The 21003-nt window shown below is 41.4% G+C and overlaps 1 protein-coding gene across 2 annotated transcripts in view; it reads right to left on the reverse strand.

The window, feature by feature from the left end:
• Positions 1 to 1100: 1100 nt before the first annotated feature.
• The window catches only part of nos1apa (nitric oxide synthase 1 (neuronal) adaptor protein a), a 189186-nt gene continuing 169283 nt past the window's right edge, over positions 1101 to 21003 (reverse strand). Inside the window, exons 9-10 of one of the 2 annotated variants that reach the window (XM_025899427.1) lie at positions 9342 to 9507; positions 1101 to 4924 (exon numbers count right to left, since the gene is read on the reverse strand). In XM_025899427.1, the coding sequence (XP_025755212.1) occupies positions 4332 to 4924; positions 9342 to 9507 (759 nt within the window). In that variant the 3' untranslated portion in view covers positions 1101 to 4331. The remainder of the gene's footprint in view (positions 4925 to 9341; positions 9508 to 21003) is intronic. The other variant, XM_025899428.1, reaches the window with a different exon arrangement.

Below are 21003 nucleotides of genomic sequence, written 5' to 3' on the forward strand. Positions count from 1 at the left end.
AATGCTTCTTTCTGTTGTGAATGGAAAATATGAATATGGAAATCCAAGCGTGCAACTTGCCCGAACTGTAGTTCTTCTGTTCAACAGTAGACGCTTTGCTTCATCAAACATGGTCGTTTTTCCACTACAATTCCCATCAAGTACCCTTTCTTTTTTTAACATGCATGATTGCTGTTGAGGAGCATATTTCAAAATCTACCCAAGGTGAAGAATTATTGATTCTGCTTTTTAAAACCATTGCTGCTTAACAACTAATAGCACGTTATTTTCCTGCTGTGTTTTCAGTAGGGATGGGTACCGGTGTCCGGTGCCATTATGGCACCGGTTCTGACATAAACGGTAGTAACCAGACCGAAAAGCAGCGCACATTTCGGTGCTTTATTTCGGTGCTTTTTTTTTTCCTGAGATGTCATACACTTTGGATTCTAGCCAATCATTTTACCTTTCCAAGGATAGTAGGCGGGCCCAGGTACGTACGTTCTTTTAGAGCAGAGCTACAGATTAAAAATGCCCAAGGCGAAGCGGTCAAAAGTCTGGCTGTACTTCACAGCAAAAGATGCAAACTCAGCAGCCTGCAACAAGTGCTTTAAGGTGATACTGTGCAAAGGAGGTAACACCTCGAATCTGATGAAACACCTGGCGACGCATGGCGTTTTTTTAAGACGAGAAATGCACCGTATTTGATAGCTTGCTGCGAGACCTCACACCGTGCACATCTACTGCAGGTGTGGTGCCTGTTATCGGACCGGAGTTGGCAACATCCCCCAAGAACCCGAAGAGTAGAGTCCTGGCCCCTAGCCCTGCCAGCGTAGCAGAAATGATGACGGATGATGATGGCAGCAGCAGCCGTTCTCCTCTGGGTCAGTAGCTTAATGTTGTTCGTGTGTAATTTACGTTGAGTAGGCTAACATGTTATTAAATTAATGCATGCAAGGTGAACTAGCAAACACCGTCGTAGTTACATGCGGCTGTCTTCTTGCCTTCGCCCTGGCCAAAAAGGCTAAAATGACCAAAGAAAAAGTGGAAAACAGCTAAACATGAGAGGTTTTTGGACAAAGTTTGTGTTCTCCATTCTTTAAGCACCGGTTCGAGCACCGTTTAACCACCGGCACCGTTTCAAAAGTACCGGTTTGGTACTGGTATCAGATAAAACCTAAACGATACCCATCCCTAGTTTTCAGTCTGTTTGCATCTGTCAAGTCGACGACAGTTTGGACTAAGACACTTGTCTACAACTCTGGTCCTAAGGTATAACTTGCTGTTGTTTCGGGACCATCTAGGTTTAAGCCTGCTTTTCCCTGTAGCTGGGTATAAACCTAATCTGGAACTTGTCTATCAAGATCCGCCGATTTATACAGCAGTATAGAACTGATTGAGATGTCTGGAAATTGCAGAAGGCACGGGCATTTCTGTGAATCATAACCTAATAGCTGGCCGGCACCTCTGCTTTCCACACTGAACAAACCGGTAAAGGTAGGCTATTGAAAAATCAACAGTTATATTATTGATACTTATTGATTTATGTGGTGTCCCTCTGTTTCACCTTGACCCTCTGTTGGGACTTATTTAGTCTCTTACTTTCCTCACATCGTTTCTGACTGAAGGATGCCCAGATCTAGATTATTTACTCATTCGCCTATCAAGTGCTTCGCCTTTGTGATAACAGATTAGACTGCTTGCCAGTATGCCAACTGACCAACTTACCAACTGAGCAGTTAAGATCAGGCCTGGGTAATGACCACTTAATGTGTCAGTCTTATGGGTTATTTTCAGAACGGGTCTATGCGTCTAGAAATGTAATTTAGATTTTTTGGATCAATTTTAAGTCAAGCCAGAGAAAACCTATGCTGCTGACTAATTATAGCTGGCCTGCATATTTTTTACTGGTAACACTAGTTAGTTCTCATGTGCGACCACTTTGGCACGAATATCCAAACAAACTTTAGACAAACAGAAGATAGGATCTTTGTTATCTTTTAATACAAACACAATCAGATGGCAAGTGGCTGGCAGTTTACTGGACTCTCACTGATTGGTTTAATCCAATCTGACTAAAGCTCTTTGCAAAAAGATATTGAGCACTCAGAGATTTGGCTCACTTCCTCTTCAAATCTCTGCAGCATCTACCTTTGCCAAATACGACTGTCTGCACTGATCTGAGTGAAGGGCTGTCCTGTTAAACTATGGCTACGGTACACAAGAATGAAAACTCTGTAGCTTTCCCCATGAAACAAAACGAATACTTTAATATTGACTCGTGCCTGGAGGCCGGTACACAGAGCTGGGTTAAAACAAACGGGACCGCACTTGGCCGTCATCCGCGAGCCGCTGTTTTGGCACGCGGGAAGAGTTTTTGTTTACCGGATGAATAAAAGAAACAAACAGCGTTCCTCGAGGTCGAACTAATCCCAGCTTTACATAAATTAAAAAGTGGGGAGATATGTGCGTGGACAACTGAAAAGAGTGCAAACATGCTCTGACTACCAAGTTGACATACAGTGAGAGACAAAAAAGAGGGTCAAGGATGGAGCAGTTCCAACAGTTTCTGTGTAGAAAACAAAGTTTGTACAGGTAGATAGAGATTTCTGTCTAAAAATAGTCTTTGAGTTATTATGAACAGAGGAAGAAAGGGCTTTCCCTTTCCAAAGTTACAAAGTCCCTCCAAAAGATAGACCCAATTGTTCGTGCTTCATCGCAGGAAGAGTCGCTTTTCACTCCAGCAGTGACGAGAGCGTGTCAGTCTCAGGTCTCTTTAGTCCCGAACACTTCTGTCTTGTTCCTGTCAGCGTGAATGATCGCTACTCCGTCCGTGTTGACAGAGTGAGCACTTGCCCCTGAACTAACCTAAAGGAGATATTATATATGTACATTTTGAAACAACTACCATTTGGTATGTGATTGATTTCCTGTTACACCCTGACAGCCCCATGACATGATCAGCGCACACGCAGAATCACAATTTCAATTTACCCAAAGGGGAAAACTTTAGAGTCTGAATCTGATGAGTGTGTCTGATAGATGGACGCCCGTGTGTCACGAAAAAACAGGAAACAAAAGGAAGCAAACAGGAGCAACAGATTCAGAGAAATAAGAGTATATGCATGAGTGTGCATACAAATTAGGCTCAAACTCTTGTTTTCCAAGGGTATGTGACCAACTCAGATTACTATTCTTTAGGTAAATTCAGCCTGAACTAGAAGCAAATTATCTATAATCAAACTTTATTTGCTTACAGCTGATTTTTGATAAACTCTAGCTAACAATATGCCCCGTTACGGCGTGTGAACTTGTTTTTTTGCCTCCTGTATCAGGATGATAAGTTTGACAAACCTAAAATTTATAAGGAAGCAACCTTCTTAATGTTTGGCATGTTCTTGTTTGGTCTCCTCTCTGATGTCATGCTGTCGATGACTTTTGATTTGTCATTCTGCTATTAATTTGTTTGTGCCCACATGTGTCCTTATTTTAAAGGGACACTATTTTAATTTGGTTTCTTTTTACATTTGATGCTCTGGCCTTATTAATTTATTTAGACTTAGTTCTCTGCCCTCTACATCTGGGCAACCACTCTTAATCCCATCGGGAGAGCACCTGTCCCGATGGGAGACGACCTGTCTCCCATCAGTTCAACTCTGACTGACTTCGGCTTTATTGGACAGAGCAGTGAAGAGTGACAGGAAAGCGGAGGGAGAGAGAGAAAGAGGAAGACGTGCGGCAAAGGGCTGCGAACCCGTGAATTTCTGTGGATGTAGAGGGCAACAGATTTGCAACTTTTCACACTGCTGCAGGATCATTATCACCAAACTGCACATAATGGTCAAATTAACCTCATTCTGATCTCTCAGACTGAAAGCAGACTTACTCAGTGTTACTGCAGTTGTGACACACAAAAGTTGCTTTGAGAACGGCAAGTCACTGCGAGTGATCGCAGGCCCTACCCTCTGCCTAAAGCCAACCATTTCAGAGGCAAAAGAGGCGCAAGGACCGTGGCAGCAGTGTTTTCCCCAGTGGGACTTAATGTACTGACTTCGAATGCAGGACAAGGTTATGTTTTCCCATACAAGCCTTATGTCCGTCTAAAAACAGCTGACACCACAGTTATCTTAAATTCACTTCAAGTTCAAGCTGAATGTACCTCAGAGGACAGTTTATAGCTTTAATCTGCCAACAACATCAGGTTGAAAAAAATGCGATTGGTAAATTCATGTTAGCCTTGATTATGTAGTTGTGTACATCCAATATATGTCATTCTCACACTTCGGTTTTAAGTAAGTGAACAAAACAAGCCACCATAGGATTCTCCGGATGGGGGGGTGGGGCAGGTTAAAGTGTTACACCGCTATTTCATCTCCCAGACAGTCAGGAGTTCCCTGTCTGTTGAGAACATTAAGTAGCCTCACTGTCTCCTGATCTGTTCCCCATCCAAAGATCTCCATGTCTTCCTCGTCCTCATCCTCATCCTCGTCCTCCCCCTCATCCTCATCCTCCCTGTCATCACTGTCGTCCGTGTTTGACTCGTACTCCGAGGCAATACCCGACTCGCGAAACCTTGCGAATTCCAGGCAGCCCAGAGATTTGACGTCGCACGACAAAGACTTTACTGGACCCTCTGACGCTTCTGGACTTTTGATCTCTGGCCTGTTAGTCTTGAGCAGATGAGGAGGCGAGGGGAGTCGAGGAGGTGGAGGCCCCGGGGGTCCCGGGAGGAAACGGAAACACTCCAGTTTGAGTAGACATTGGTCCCTACCTAGTGGGCTTCCCAGAGTCCCGTTGGATGATGAGAAGGCATTGCTGGTCCCGTCGCCGTTGCCAAATGTGTGCAGGTTGAGGGCTGACACGTCAGGCTTAGGTGTCGTGGGGTCACATATCACAGGAGGTACTGTAGACCGGAACGTGATCTCCAACAAACTGTCCTGGGAACCCACTGGACGGAAGAGATAAAGCAAAGAGATTTCAGGAGAAGCAAAAGATGGAAAGTGAAGAACAGAGATACATAAAATCTTTTCAACCACTTTTAAAAATGAGCCTTGATTTAAATGAATCTGCCGTCACCTTTGCAGGCAGAAGATAAAATGTATGTGACATACATATCTGTGAATTGTGGTAAATATAAGATTACAACTCCCAGCAAAATAAATCACTCTGTGACCAATAAATCAATGCATGCTCGTACGGCATAAGCAGAAGAGAAAAAACAACATGTTTCAAAGCATTTCATCATCATCACGACTGCTCAGTGAAACAAGTTTTGCAGGGTTCTTTACGGGCACACAGCACATACCTGGAGCTGGAACAGTGAGAAAGAGATGCATTAAAGAAAGACGTCTTCAATACCAACCCAGAACAAACATGAAGGATGACTCACTCACTCCTTGGCAAAGGACAGGAGCAGTAGCTTGTTTGGGTTCATAGCAGTTACAGTGTTCAAGTTTAAACAACTCCATCAATCAAACATCTACAAAAACCTCTCAGACTGCTTCTGCAGTATAATCTGCTTTGGATTATGCTACATAATTATGTATTTTTTTGTCACACAGAGGGTGTTTAAAAAGTCTTATTACAGTGAGATAAAGGACCTCGTGAACTGCTCAGATCTGCAGCACACTGAGAGGAACTGTCTGCCACTGCTGCTCCTCTGCCCAGCCAGGAGGCTCTGGAGAGGACCTCTTCTTTTGTTTTGACAACTTCCTTAATTTTTCATGGATTCAGCAAGGTGCTGGGAACATTCCTTAGAGATTTTGACCTATATTCACCTGATGGCATCACATAGTTGCTGGAGAATTGCATCATGTTATAGCCATGCTGCAAATCTCCTGTTCCACCGCTTGCCAAAGGTGCGCTATTGGACTAAGATGCGGTGGTTGTTTGAGTGCAGTGAACTCATTGTCATGTTCAAGAAACTAGTTTGAGATGAAGCTTTGTTACACTGTGCTGTATCTTACTATAACCTTAAAGTTATGTTTACCTTGAAGAACTTGATGGATGAAAAAACAAATGTTAATGGATTATTAAAATGACGCCTACAAAGTTTCATAAGAATTCATTCAAAACTTTTCGAGCTGTCATTCTTACGGACAGACCCGCATGCACGCAACCGCAACCAGAAACATAACCTCCATAACCTAGACTCAGAGCAATAAATTTAAATGTTTAATAACACAGAGTGAAACAGGAACTCAGCAGACTTAAGGTGATAAAAATATTAGCAGCCACCAGTTTTAACCCTCAGCCTTTTAGTAGATTTTAGATGCTTCACATTCACAGTTTCGCATTCACAAGATTTTAAGAAAACTTGACCTCTGACCTGATTTTGAGGTCGAGGTCACTGGGATTCAAACTGGAGATCTGCGATTTTCAGTAGATATGCTTTTGGTATTAATTTGAAAATCCTACATTGCCTCGTTTTCAAGTTATCGGAATCACAAACCTGGGTGCCTATGCCGCCCAGCAGTGGGCTATCATGTGGAATCCATGTGCAACATCCTGCAGATGAAGTGCAGCCACTGGGATGTTAGCTACATGTGTGTTTGACATGTCAGAGCATGTTATGAGAAAGTTTTTCTGATGTGTGATGAGTGAAAAGACGATAGAATTGCTTTAGTATAGCGCTTTAGAAAAATCTCTTTCATTTAAGCTCAGCTACATTTTGAGTGAGTCCACAGAAAAGTTCCACTAACCACACACACACACACACACACACACACACACACACACACACACTCTCTCAACAGTAGATGAAGCGGATGACTAAAATTGTGTGGCGGTGAGGGGGGAGACATTGAAAGGACATCTTATACTGGACACGTCTGCTTTTTAATGCTTTTGTGCGCCGTGTGTTGCTGGACGTCTGCTCTGCATGTCTGACAGTGATGTGTGTTGACCTGGAGTGTGATGTAGAATTACTAATGCCTTTTTTCTGCCTCTGTCATGCCTATTTTTCACTTTTTCTCGTCACTGTCATTGTCCATTTGCTTGTTTGTCACAGCACCTTTGGTGTGACCGAACAGCTCTGTTCTGTGAGATATCTCACTTACAGCTCATTCAGCTGAGCTTTTTTCCCCATATCATTTGCTTGGTAGAGTTTCTCTTTGCCTTGGTTGCACATTTTTTTCCACAGCAGGAACGTTGTTAGAGGCAAGGGACCGATGAATGTCTAAATGAAAGGAATTATTTGGCACCCAGTTTTCTGCCTGGGGGTATAATATTATCTTGAAACAGAACAATTTACAACTTTAAACCTTCTATTGAAATGTAGATATAAAGGAGATACATCAGAGGCCATAACTTGTTTTGACCAATCACCTAGTCAGCATGATGAAAGGACCTTTTCTCCAGTTTTCTCCAGTGAAATATGAGAAGAAAATGTTAAATGAACAAAACGTTTAGAAACATGTTTGTTTGTGTTAGACTATGTCATCGACATTAAACTGGTCCACTTCTGCTTGCAGTGGGTGTAAAACTGATTTGCTTTCAGTTTTTAACAGCGACTAATGCCACGTTCCAGTTATCTCTTGGATGTTGGAAATCAGGAGTAAGTTTGTGCGTTCTGGTAGGATAGCTGGAAAAGTGAGGAAAACAGGATTTGCTTTGGTTTTTAGCAAGGTAGAGCGATTTATGCATCACTAACAATACAACATAATGCATGTTTTTTGTGCTTAAGAACACCACAGCAGCACGTTCATGGATAGAGCCTGGTGAGTGCTCTGCATGTGGCTTATTTTGTGAGTCATACACAACAGTGGCAGTACAGATTACAAGATCTTTAGTAAATAAACATATGTTGTTAATTTGAAAATCCTACGTTGCCTTGTTTTTGGGTTATCGGATTCACAAACTTGGGTGACCATGCTGCTCGCCAGCCACGCAGCGGGGTGATGACAATATCCTATGAGCCATTTACAGCCGAGGGGTAAAAATGAATTAACTATGGGGATATGACAATTATTATTTATCATATAGATTACTACTGTGTTAATTTTACGTTTGTCTTTAATCACAGTAGATCAGTGGTTAGCACTGCTGCCTCACAGTTTACAGCTTTACTACCGTTTACTGCCGCCCATCTTGGACTGTCAACTCAGGTTTGGTGGGGCTGCTCCGACTTTCTGAGTAAAAAAATCAGAGGGAACCTTCCAGATCAAAATTCTAACTGGGAATAAGAAAATTCCCACTTCCAAGACCTGAAAACGTAATCTTTCCTTTACTTACTGGAAAAAATATATACTATATAAAAATAATCTAAAAAGATATAATAAATATTTAGATCTATAGCCCACAAAATACATGAAAATAATGTGAAAGTAAAATTGTGCTTGGCCTGATAAATATAAACCCCCACCACCTAATTTCTCAAGTCTTTAAAAGAAAGTGGAAACAGAAGTCTTTGACAGTTTTAGTAAAAAAACTGGTCATTTAACATTTTTTTCCTATTACATTCTATATGTATATTGTGTTTTATAACTATTGTTAAACACTTTAAGGTCTATATATATTTTTGAATGATATTGAAACTTAAATATGCTTATTTTTTAGTATATGTTTGCAGTGTGTGCATGCTTATTATTTTCTATCATATGTCAGTGAGAAACCTCCAAAGCCTGTTAAAAATAATCAGTGAAACTTTATGAAAACTAAGACTTGAGCTCAAAGAACAACACAGCAGTCTGAAGCGTCAGCAATTAATGCATTAACAAGATACTATAATGCAAAGAACTATTGTCATGGACACATCTGAAGGATGAGTCTGCCTTGTTATAGTTAAAGAATTAAAGTTAAATTTTGTATTAGGGCCAAAATATAACTGCAACCAAAAAACTCCCTTGTGCTGTGTTTTTGCAGCCTATCGTGTAGATCAGAGATATCAAAAGCACTGCACATTATGTTCACGCACTTACAGCCCATGTTAATGTTGAGTGGGTCAGACAAAGAAATTGTGCTCTAGTAAAACACAAATCTGTTGCTACGGCTGTTTGGGCTTAAACTCTGAGATATAATTGCCTAAAGTTACAGAACAAGTTCAGGGAGCTTCACATTTTCCAAAGCTGTCTGGTGAGGCAGACTGAAGTCTCTGCCAGGCTGATTTTTGCCCTTGGGCCTTACGCTTGACACACCTTGCTTTAGATGATGTGTCTTTTTCTCAAGCAAGAACTACAAACTACATCCCTTTTCCTACTGACTGCCAGCAGAAGCTGATGCAGGTCACAATTTACACACTTGCCTGGTTCAACCTGTCTACTCTTACCCTGTACATTCAGTAGATGTATGAGCACTTTTATATCATCAGAACATCTCTATTTGTGTAAAATGTATTATACAGTATGCATGTCTATAGATCCACTCACTGGAATTTGGTCCAGACATTTTGGTCTCCAGTTCCTGGATCTGTTTAACCAGCAGAGAGATGTGCTGCAGCAGGTCTTTGTTCTGGAGGAGCAGCTGGTGGACGCGAGCCTGGGCCTCCAGCCGAGCCGTGGCCTCCGCACTCAGCTGGTCCTTCAAGAGATGGACCTGCAACAGAAGATGTGAGGGGTCAAGAGTCTGATGATGAGCAGGGAGAAATGGATTCTCTGTAATGAGCGAGGCAAACCTCATCCAGCTCACAGAAACATTTTTCCCCAGGCTGCTCCTCTTATCTGAATTCCCCAAAGAAAACAATGCACCACATCCCAGTCTGTGTGAAGACCAAGGCCAAACTGTGCTGACCTTACCAACACAATTTTCTCGTCTGAGAAATCAGCGGTGCGTGCTGTTTGCCGCAAATATTTCTTCAATGGCAACAAGAAAATACAAAAGGTTCATTTACATGCTTTGAATGGGTCCGTGTTGCAGTTTTTCTGAAGCTAATGACATGACTCAAGGTTGTTGTCATAGTAACGCATCTGCCTTTTTTTTCCCTTTTTTATGTCTAAGCAGTTTTCCAGGAGCGAGAAAAGTAATGACAGTCAGAGGAAGAGGCTGAGAGATTTGACAAGCTAAAGAGAGCGGAACAAAATGCTGATGCATCTCCTCCCCCCAACACCGAAACCACTGAGTCTGAGCTCAACAAGAAAACTAGAATCAGTCAAACACCACGGGGCTAACAGCTTAAGAGACAGGGCGGACAGATTTCTATCAGCATCTGAATGTGCAGTCACTGCAGTATCAAGCATGACATCTGGCTCTAAAACACTAGGCACACATGAAAAGTAGCCCGACTACATCTGAGACTGAATCCTTTTTTGTTTTGTGGTATATTTTGTCCTCCTGTCATATACAAGTGCATTTTAATTACCCTGGAAAAGAGTGGACTCAAATTAAATATACTGCTTGAAAAACTTAAACGAACTCTGAAAACACATCAGATCTCAATGTTGGAAAAAAAAAATCATGCTCCATGTCTATACTTGTATGGAGTGTAAGGTGTTAGGACTGAAAGGGAGACACATTGTTTGATGGAAATGAAAACGATCAACCTACAGAGGACTGAATTCAAAGACAGGATGTAAAGTGAAAAAATGATGTGGCAGGTTAGTCCATTTTGCAGGTGGTCCGAAACATAACATCCCAGAGGTGTTCTATTGGATTTAGGTCAGGCAAGCGTGTGGGCCAGTCAGTAGTATCGATACCTTCATCCTCCAAGGACTGCCTGCGTACCCTCACCACATGAGGCTGATCATTGACGTGCACCAGGAGGAACCCAGGGCCCACTGCACCAGTGTACCAGTACCTCATGGCTAACCGGTAGAGGTCTCGATATCCCTCTGTGGATATGTCTTTCCAGACCATCACTGATCCACCACCAATCCATTCGTGCTGAACGATGTTACAGGCAGCGTAACGTTTTCCACGTTTTGTAGCTCTGGCAGTGCTCATCCTTTTCTTCTTGCACAAAGGGGCAGATACTGGTCGTGCTGATGGGTTAAGGATTTACTACGGCCCTGTCCAGCTCTCCTAGGGTACCTGTTTGTCTCTTGGAATCTCCTCCATGCTCTTGAGACTGTGTTAGGAGACACAGCAAACCGTCTAGCAATGACACATATTGATGTGCCATCCTGGAGGAGTTGCACAACCTCTGTAGGGTCCAGGTATTGTGTCATGCTCCCAGTAGTGACACTAACCCCAGCCAAATGTAAAACTATAGAATTAGTAAAAACCAGTCAAAAAAAAGATGAGGAGGAAAAAACCATCAGTGGCTGCCACCTTAAAAACATTCCTGGTTCGAGGGCTGTCTCATTGTTGCCATTGTTGCTGCACAAGTTGTTCATTTCATTAACTCCAAAGCAGCTTGAGAGTGATTAACAACAATATCCCATAAGTTTAACTGACTTGTGTATGAATGTTTAAATCTGCAAAACACTTGTCTTTGGTGTGGCAGAATATAATACCATACAAAAGTAAACAATGTAATAACTTTAAAGACAGTATTAAAAATGCCAGATCAACACTGTGTTGCTTTCATCAGTGGGTTGTCTGCTTTTATGTATTCTGTTGTATCTTTTTTATGTTTTTTGTTCCTTTGTTACGGCTGTAATCTGTATTTTGGCACCATTTTGTTTATAAACTGGGTTGAATTTTAGACTATATAAAAAACTACAACAAAAACAAAAATGATGGATTATTATTTCCACTGAGAGCTTGGGTTTTATCAAAGATGACAGAAACATGTGGATAAAATTCTGGTAATTAAAATATACTCTCATGAAATACAACATGAACTTTGAGCCTAAATACAAAGTGGATTTGTCTCCAGTTATGTGAGTAATGTAGGTCGAGTGTGGGCCATCTTCTAGTAACTACACCGATTGGGTGTGAGCTTAGGAGATGGCAGTGATTGATCGATCGCACCATATTTTCAGTGTTTTCATTAATTAAAGTTGCGCAGGGAAAGAAAAACAAATAAGGAAACCCGCTAAATCATCTGAGCGTTGTTCAGTCAGAAGCAAATGAATTAATCAGCGAAAATCTTTGGGGATTTCTAAAGTTGTTTTCAGTTTAAGATTTTGGTGACCACTTTCAGAGCTCTTCATTGGTCACATTCCTCTTTGTATTGCTGTTAACGTTTACATCCATACGCCACTACCAAGTTTTTGAGGCCAGCTGACTGATGTTTGTTGGTGGCACCTGGGTCCAGATCACAGACAAAAGGAGACGGTGCTTTTGAGTTTCCGGCTCCCAGGATGTGGACTTTGCTTCCGTTGGACTGGAGATGTGTGGAGACTGCTGGCACTTTTCAAAAGAAGCTTAAGACCCACCTGTGCAGGCTTTCTTTTATTTACTTTGATCCATTTATACTCTTGTAACTGGTGTATAGCATTTTATACTGGAAAGCACAATATAAATAAACATTACTTGCTTTCTACATGTGAAATCGAATATGTCGCCTTTAGATGTGGGAAACTGTGATGGGCAGTTTTTTTAGTTTATTTTTTACCAGTTTCAGAACAATTTTATTACTTTTTTAGCCAGTTAAGCATGAGGAAATGTTCCATGACTCCTTTGACTCTACTTTCCGATACTTCTGATCTCCTTCTATTAAATTATCTAAAAGTTTAAAAGAAAAAAAACACGCAGACAGAACATCAGTGATAGATGCAACCTCTTTGTGCTGTAATTACAGCGGCTTTATCTTTTATTACAAGACGAATGGTGCTCGTTTGGCAGCTCTGATCCTCATGTAACCTTAATGCAACAGCCTGCTGTGGCCCGCCAGATTAAAGCACACACTCGATTTCAATTTAAGACTGAACGGCTCAACTTCTTTTACACTTTGAATCGGGGATATAAAAGGAGAGGAAGGGGAGAAAGAAACTGTTCAGTCGTTGCACAGATGTCCGCACACACACACACTCTCATAGCTTTTATAGCAGCAATGACTCTCCGTTTTGACTTCAAAGTGCTCTCCAAATCAAATGTTGGTCCCACCTCCCACCCTGTTCTGCCATCTCCTATCCTGAGCACGTATTTGCTTTCAACAGTTTCAAAGGAGAAATTCTCAAGGTTTCAAATCACAAGAATGGTTCAGAAGAGGCCCAGTGTGTTAAAGGAGACCACTTATTAATGATTTTCTGACAGCAGAGGCGACGGAGCTCTCAATAATTTGATTAAGCTTAACTCTGGAGTTTTAACATGGTCCAGCGGTGCTTCAAACGTCGACTGTTTAACAGGCAAAAAGCAGCCGAACAAAAAAAAGGGTGAAACATCCTTTTACCCAATAATTCTGCACGGATGTGGAAAAGGTTTTAATATTAAACAGTGACAGTTACGTGGTTTCTTGCCGTTTTAATAGCTTCTTGTCAGTGTACATGTAAGAAGCTTAATCAATATCAAAGTGATTATAAGCAGTTTCCTTTACAATCCTAGGAAGGCAGCTGGTGTGAAGGGCTCACGGTGTATTTTCAGAGCAGTGTGAATGACAGGGCCTCATGTGGAGTTGCAAGTTACTGAAACTCCTAATCACTCCTTAGCTTCTAATTTGAGCTTGATGTGGTAGCACAGCACTTGTTACCGTGGTAGCACCAAGGCTCTTGGCTGTTGACGTCAATGCTTCCACGTGTCAAAGAAAGGAAGGAAAAAACTCTACAAAACAAACTGTAATTAGAGTTGGAACAATGTACCAAGGCCACTCTAGCCCCTATGAAACGCAGCTGCGCACTACAGAGAAATCCTCTATTCACTATTGCATTTGCTGTGCTCGTGCTGCAGGTTTTACAACAACAAGCTCATGTACTGAGGTCCTTTATAATATTTTGTCCGACTTTAATTCTTGCTTGTCATGACAGCAAAACATTTTTAGCTAACTTTTTGCAGATGCTCCAACATCAGACCAAGTGATAGTTTTTTGGCCACTGATGGCAGTCATACTTTATTAATGGTTACTGTTGCTGCTAATCAAACTAACACATAAGTTAACCATCACTTATGGTCACGAGCTGTGGGTAGTGACTGAAAGATTGAGGCTGCAGAAAGGAGTTTCTTTGAAGAGTGGCTGGGCTCTCGCTTAGAGACGGGGTGAAAAGCTCAGTCATTCGAGAGGGACTAAAGCAAAAGGAGCCAACTGAGGAGATTCAGGCACCTGATAATGATGTGTCCTGGAGGCCCACTAGGTGAGGTATTATGGACATGTCCTACTAGGAGGAGGCAGAGCCAGTTCTCTCTGTTGGCTTGGGAATGACTGGGTGTACCACCCGGACAAATCCGGTGACCCAAATCCAGCTAAAAATGGACGGAACTCAAGTCCACAATTCAGAAATGAATTAGTAACAATTTTATTGAGAAATATTTTAATTTATTAACAATTTAACCAAAGATTTTGCCCAAAAAACTATGGTAATTGCGTGTTTCATCAGTTCACTGATCACGCATCTTCAAGCTACTTGCCTACCTGACTGAAACTGTTCACACTTATTTTCAATTAATTGCTATTTGTTTCAGCACTGCAGTGGATGAAGATTACTCTAAAAAATAAACTGTATCTCTATCTTTACGCTCTGAACCTTCATCACCTGAATTTCAAGCTTACATCGTAAACACGAGCATGAAAGTTTTGTGGAGAGAGTTGTGAGGCTGGACAAGTTACAACTGGAGTCTTATCAGTTAACACATGTGATGGGCTAGCAAAGAGATATCAAACACGATGTAAGCTATTAGTCTAAGGGACTAAAACAGTGTTTTTAATTTTATGTAATTGTCTAGTTAATTCTGCTGTAAAGTTGTGTGTTTTGACATGCGAGGCCATGAGGAGTGACTCCCTGTCTAATCCTGGTTTAAGTGCCCATTTCGCTTTTTTAAATTTTACACAGAGATGTGGTCATTTTATGGAAAATTGGCTTGTCTTATTATGGCTCTGTTTCTACATTTTGTGCTTCTTTTTCTGTCTATTTTCTCATTTTCTCCTCCTTGCTACTTTTCTGCATTAGACTGACTCATCACTCCTTCGTCATTCTAATGAGGAAGCAGTGGGGCGGAGAGATCCATCCGTCCTCCTCTCCCACATTCACTGGCCAGACAGTGTCAAGGAAGACAGTCATCTACTTCCATTATCCCCGTACTCCTCAACAAACAGAGGTGATTACAGATTGTGTTCGGCCTCTGAAGAGCTCATTTGTAAAGATAGACACACTGACGATGACTGTGGTGGTTTAATTTACAGCAGATGGGACCCCATCTTGAGCTATGGAAGAGAGGAGCTTGACTCTGACTTGTGCTGCCCTGCTGACAACTCTAATAGCACATCAGCCACTCCTCCGTGGTTTATACTGAGGCCTTGGCCACAAGAGTCACATTTGTTCTGAAGCTGTCCATTGTTAAATGTCTCACTGAGCTGCAGTGGCTGCTAAAAGGACAGTGATTAATTCAATATAAAAGCTGTAGTGAACAAATAAGATAATTCAAATAATCTATGAACAAAAACAATTTCTTTTAAAAGTCAGAGCTAAGCTTTATCATCTGGATATCTGATCAAAAAAAAAGCACAACGCCTCATTCTGAAGTGGCCACACAAGGTTAAACTTAAACTTTATTCAGCAAACTCTCTAAAAACAAAACTGTTCCCAGAGATAAAATGTAAAAATAAAATTGAAAATAGATAAGATGAACGATAACAAGCCCTAAGTCACTACGGCTTGACCTCAAAGATTATTGCCTTTTGTTCAGCAGTGCGTCTTTTTGTCTGGCCACCTGTAGTTAGTTTGATTTGCTTTCCATTGTTATACTTAAAGTGAACTATCACTTAAGCAGCACAGGTAGTATTTATGAATAATGGAACACATTTTCCAGTTCGCAGATGTGCAATTACAGTCAGTGTTATCACTCTACCTGTGTATATGTGTTGGCCTGCTGGGAAACACTCAGCTTATCATCTGTTGAATTCCAGTTTCCATATTTTAGGTTTAAATTGAACAGGGTAACTCAAGAATGGAAAATAGTATTCTGACACACTGAACATAATAATTTTGGTAAGGCATAACAACCAATGATGTTACGCCATACTTATGTCTAATATTGCAGACAGAGACCAAATAGAAACGTTCTTTCACAGATTTTCATCGGCCATTTTTGACTGAATTGCTGGGCGATGTTGTGGTGAACACTGTTAGGGTCATTACAGTATGTTTTAAAATAATGTGTTAATGGCTCAGTCACATTAACCCCTAAAAACTGGTGGTTGCACAGTGACTTCATTTAGCACTGTGCCTTTTAGACCAACTGGTCTACCCTAAATTGAGTGTGCAACATGCTCAATCTCAGGATGACATTTCTTATTGCAAGGTGATTGCACAGATTGCCTGCTGGAAGGCAACCTGTCTCCAAACATTCACAGCCTGACTCCGACTCACTTGCAGATTGGAAACAGTTTGCAAATATTTTCCATCTTATGAATGCGGACAGATTATCGGCATGTTGCAATCAGAGTCGGTCTGTGCTGAGTGCAAATCATTTTCCGATGTGTCTCTTTGCTATAGGGGACTCAACTCAACTGGTTGCCAATTCATTGTATTCTGGTTATATTCTTATATAAAAAGCAAGGTTGCCTAGCAACTATGTTGTTATCCAGTTAAATTGTTGTCCTGTTGCATTTACGTCACAGTCCAGCCACTAAGGTCTGGGTGTAGCTCAGGAGCTAGGCATTCTCTCAAACAGATTGCATGCAATTGGTAACTTGAACCCATTCAGTGGCAGACAGATGAGTGATGACTCTGTCTCTGCTGTTTCATCAACTTGTCTTTGCACCACTGTCACTAACTGCGAGTGGTCGTAGACCTGATCCCCACCTTTAAAGCGACCATTTCAAAGGCAACAAGATCGCAAGTTAATTCCACACAGTTGCAATAATTTTTCCTGCTGCAATCTCCAGCCGCTGTTTTTACCACTGTGGCCTCAGCATAAGTTACACACTTACTTCTCAAAGAAAGAGACATTTGTCAACATACTTGCCGCATTACTTTCGTGTTACTCTATAAAATGGTCTGAGATGCACTGCCACATAATTAGCAGTTAACAATATAAGCTTTAGGCTACTGTCACACATCCCAGCACAAATCCCTGTCTTAACAAGGACACACACGCAAGATCTTTCTTTTGCTGTTCAAGTGTTTCACAAACCTGACAGCAAAGCTGGTGAAAACCAGCCCCAAGAGCACTTCATGGAAAAATGGAGGCTTTAATCATCTCTCCTTCTGTTGCCTGTTGAAAACGACCAGCCTGGCCGGGCTCAACACATACTGAGCCCTGATATTACTAGCTTTGTGTTAGCATGGAAACTTTGGCGATGCGTTTTAGTGGCAACAGACTGTTATTTGGTGTGTTTGTACTTTACTGCCACGTTTCTGTCCTTTTGTAAAATTAAAAAAATGACAGATAATGTTTATATCTCTGCTCCTCAAACGTTATAGGCTGCTTGTTCACTTTTCTCCTCTTTCCACATAGAACAGATAACAGAAATGCATTAGTCTAGAACGCATTACCCTGAACAGGGGCTGTGAATGAGGAAAATAATCTAGGCAGATTACGTTCTGTTCAGAGCCAGTAAAGCCTGAAAGCTATAGTGCAGTAATTTAATGCTACCTGTCCTGCTTAGAAATAGGGGTTCACCCTGAATCTGAACTCAGTCCTGGACCCAGAAGAGCCACGCCCATTAGAGAAGAGAAGGAAATTTTACTCTATTACCAGAGAGTGTATGAATCATAGTAAAGAAGAAAAGGCATGAATGAAGTGGCAGAAAGTGCAATGCTTCCCAGTAATGGAAAAGAAATGATTTTTTTATGGATCGATAGTTCCATCACTTTAGCGTAATATATGGAACATTTATCAAAGTAGTTACAGTCTATTCAGATTGTAGAAAATACTAAATGGATACAAAACTGGCTTAAAGGTTAGTGTTCTCAAATCTCACACAAACTGGTGCAATGTGACATATATGAACAAACAGGTTGGCATTTCCTTTGTAAATGCTCAGCAAAGGAAGGATCAGCCAGGCAGAAATACTGACGGAGTGACAATTCACTTGTGGACCACAAACGCAGTATTTTGGAAACAATGACGCTGCTGTTCCTTGAAGAGGCGTAAAAGCTCTTACTAAAAGCAGAACTCAGACAAAGAGCCAATTAGAAGGTGCACCACTTGTGCTTCACAGTGGTGGTCCCTTGGTAGTAAACCTGCTGCTACCCAATCCATTCTGCTCTCTTATCTCAGCTTCGTGAAAGTGAAGGCGCTTCAAGCACCTAAAATGTCTCGTTAAATCTCTAATTAGGGAGCAGCATCTCTCTGTCTTTTTATTACTTTTATTGTTCGAAAGCGTCTCCCAGCAGAACGGCACCCAAGGACGGTTTTGATCTTCTCCATTCCCACTTTCACAACAACATGAAACCTCAGTACCCATTTTCCATCCTTCCATCGTTTCCTCTTTACAATGCGGAGAGCATCTGTCTCTAACTAACGTTAACATGCAGGAATTCCACAGGGCTTTCTGTTTTCCTTTATTCTAATCCCAAGTCACACATCAATGATTCATTAACATAGTGTTTACAGTTTTTCTGCTGCTTCAAAGTTTCATCGTTACTAACCCAAAGAAGAGCCTTCATCACTTGTCATCCATCCCAGTCCTACCACCAGTATGTGAGCTGCTCCAACTATTATGTTTTTATAACATCATTCAAACGACATCAATCCATCCTGCTAAACCAAAGAAATGAGCAGTGAACTTAAAGTTCATTAGGTGGTCGTAAGGCTGGCTGAGGCAGTCTCCAATTGACTCTCATACACTCTGCTTTCACTTTCATCCACTGTTTAGATTCAGGCACCAGGAATACATGGGAAAAGATCACAATTTAGAACACATAGCTGCTAATACCACAAAGCACAAGTTACACGAAGCTGGATTTACTAACTTACCACACTAGCGATTTTCATATGCACTACTTCACTCCACCTCTAGATGTCTCCCATATAGGCTGGGTTGCTTTTTATTATTCTCTGATAACTAGCGATGTGCGATACTGTAATATATGTTATCAAGTAAGTACAGGGCCATTACTGCTTACATCAATTCTGATTAATACCAATACTTTTAACTTATACGTGCTTATGTAGGAGAAAGCGGTGTGCCATGATTTATGAGATGAACCATCATTAACGCCCATTAATTCACTGTGATTACGTTTCACAATAATTAGCTAATACAACAAAACACACCCTTTAGCAAACAAAGTATCGATCCTGTCGCGCTAGTATCGATGGGATTACCAATACCAGAGTTGGTATCGATACTTTAGATATTTGGATCGATCCACCCACTGCTACTGATTACACCGCTGAATGAGTCTAATGTAAAGCTGCTTCTAGACATCCACTGCAGCTCTGAATTTTTGTAGCATTACCTGAAGGGGGCGCATGTGACAAGGCAACTCTCTTGCAGAGGAATGGGACATTAGCCATTCTTGAGTCTGCCAGATATCTCATACAAATGCAAATACATGCATTCACCAACTCACCCCAGCAGTTCCATCCTCTAAACCAGGCACATTTTCAGCTATCTGAATGTGTCTGAAGTAGACTTCCTCATTAAAGACGGTGATAATTTAAGATTGGCCAGTGTTGTAGAGATGCAGAAATGACAGAAAAACTGCTTAAATGATACAATTTCCCTTTCAGACTGAGACACAGAGACTCTCCCAGTGGTGGTGTAAGAGGATTAGATGTGTTGGTTGTGTGCTGTGACTTCACAGGGTTGGTTGCTGAGGATGTGCTCTTCACACCAGATTATCGGTATGGCATTGCCCACCCACGCTAGGGCCCTTTGATGTGGAAGTGTCTGAAACCCTTCCAACACTGGTTCGCCTCTGTTTTTATCTCATTGCAGGAGAGCACTAAAGGGAACATTATCATTTCTACTGGTGCAATGATAAAGAAATCATTAGAAATGCACTCATACTTGTAATGCGGGTAAGACGGCAAGAGCGGGCTTGGCAGAGTGAGGGAGAACCAGAAAAGCAGCGGTGTGGGAAAGAGAGGCAGCAGAACTGAACGTGCTAAACACACGGAGGCAGAATGGAAGGAAAGGAAATGTGCAAAGGAAAGAGCAATGGAAGAAGATGAAAAACTGAAAGCAGTGTGTGGCAGGAAAGACATGAGAGAGGACAAAGAAAGCAAGAAATGACTGAAAAAGCTCTGAAACAAGCTAAAAAGACCAAAAGCCAGATGTCAGATTCCATTAAGCAGAGGCTGAGCAGCAGCTGCAGACATGAGTTGTCCTGAAACAGATAGCTACCGTATCTCCCTCGATTTCAAGACTTCATTAAACATCTCCACTTCCACTCATCTCTAAGTGAGCTGTGATTAGTGTTGGCTAGCTCACTAATTTACCTCCATTTACTGTGACCTCTGCTCGGGCTCTGCGGCACAGTTCAACTGTGAGAATATTTTTCCAGTTCCCTGGTTGAACCTCAAAGTCACCGTTATTTTCAGCAGCACACGGGGTCACACTCAAAGTAATCTCTTCTTCACCCCTTATGGTAATTTCTTCCATAATAACCTGGGACAAAAATTTTTTTTTAAACGCTGCTGCTTCCATCCATCACTCTGCAATACAGCTGGGAGCCTATCCAGACAGTGGGACAAATAGAAAGAAAATTATGGACACAATGATTTTTCGTGTAGATAAACATGCTGATTTTGATCACATCTTCAGATCTGTCTCTGTTCCAAACCTCTATTAATTTCAGCTTCCAAAGCTGGAAACAGAGGATATTACTTTAAAGACACTGACACAAATTTGCTTCAAAACATGACTGAATCATTTCTCAAAACAGATGCAGATTCATTTTCTCTTTTAATCAGTGAATTGATTAATAGAGTCTGAGGATATTAAATCACTATCTTATTTCCTCAAGTATAAATAGGAAGCTAATGGTTGGGAGGGAGTGTGGGAGGACTCTCCGTCAGGAAGTTTTGACAGACAAGACACCTAATTCTGCATTCTGGTGAATTGGCGGCACAGATTTTTCACATTTTCTTACCGGTAATTAAACC

The sequence above is a fragment of the Oreochromis niloticus genome, linkage group LG17 (assembly GCF_001858045.2).
Source record: "Oreochromis niloticus isolate F11D_XX linkage group LG17, O_niloticus_UMD_NMBU, whole genome shotgun sequence".
Lineage (NCBI taxonomy): Eukaryota > Metazoa > Chordata > Actinopteri > Cichliformes > Cichlidae > Oreochromis > Oreochromis niloticus.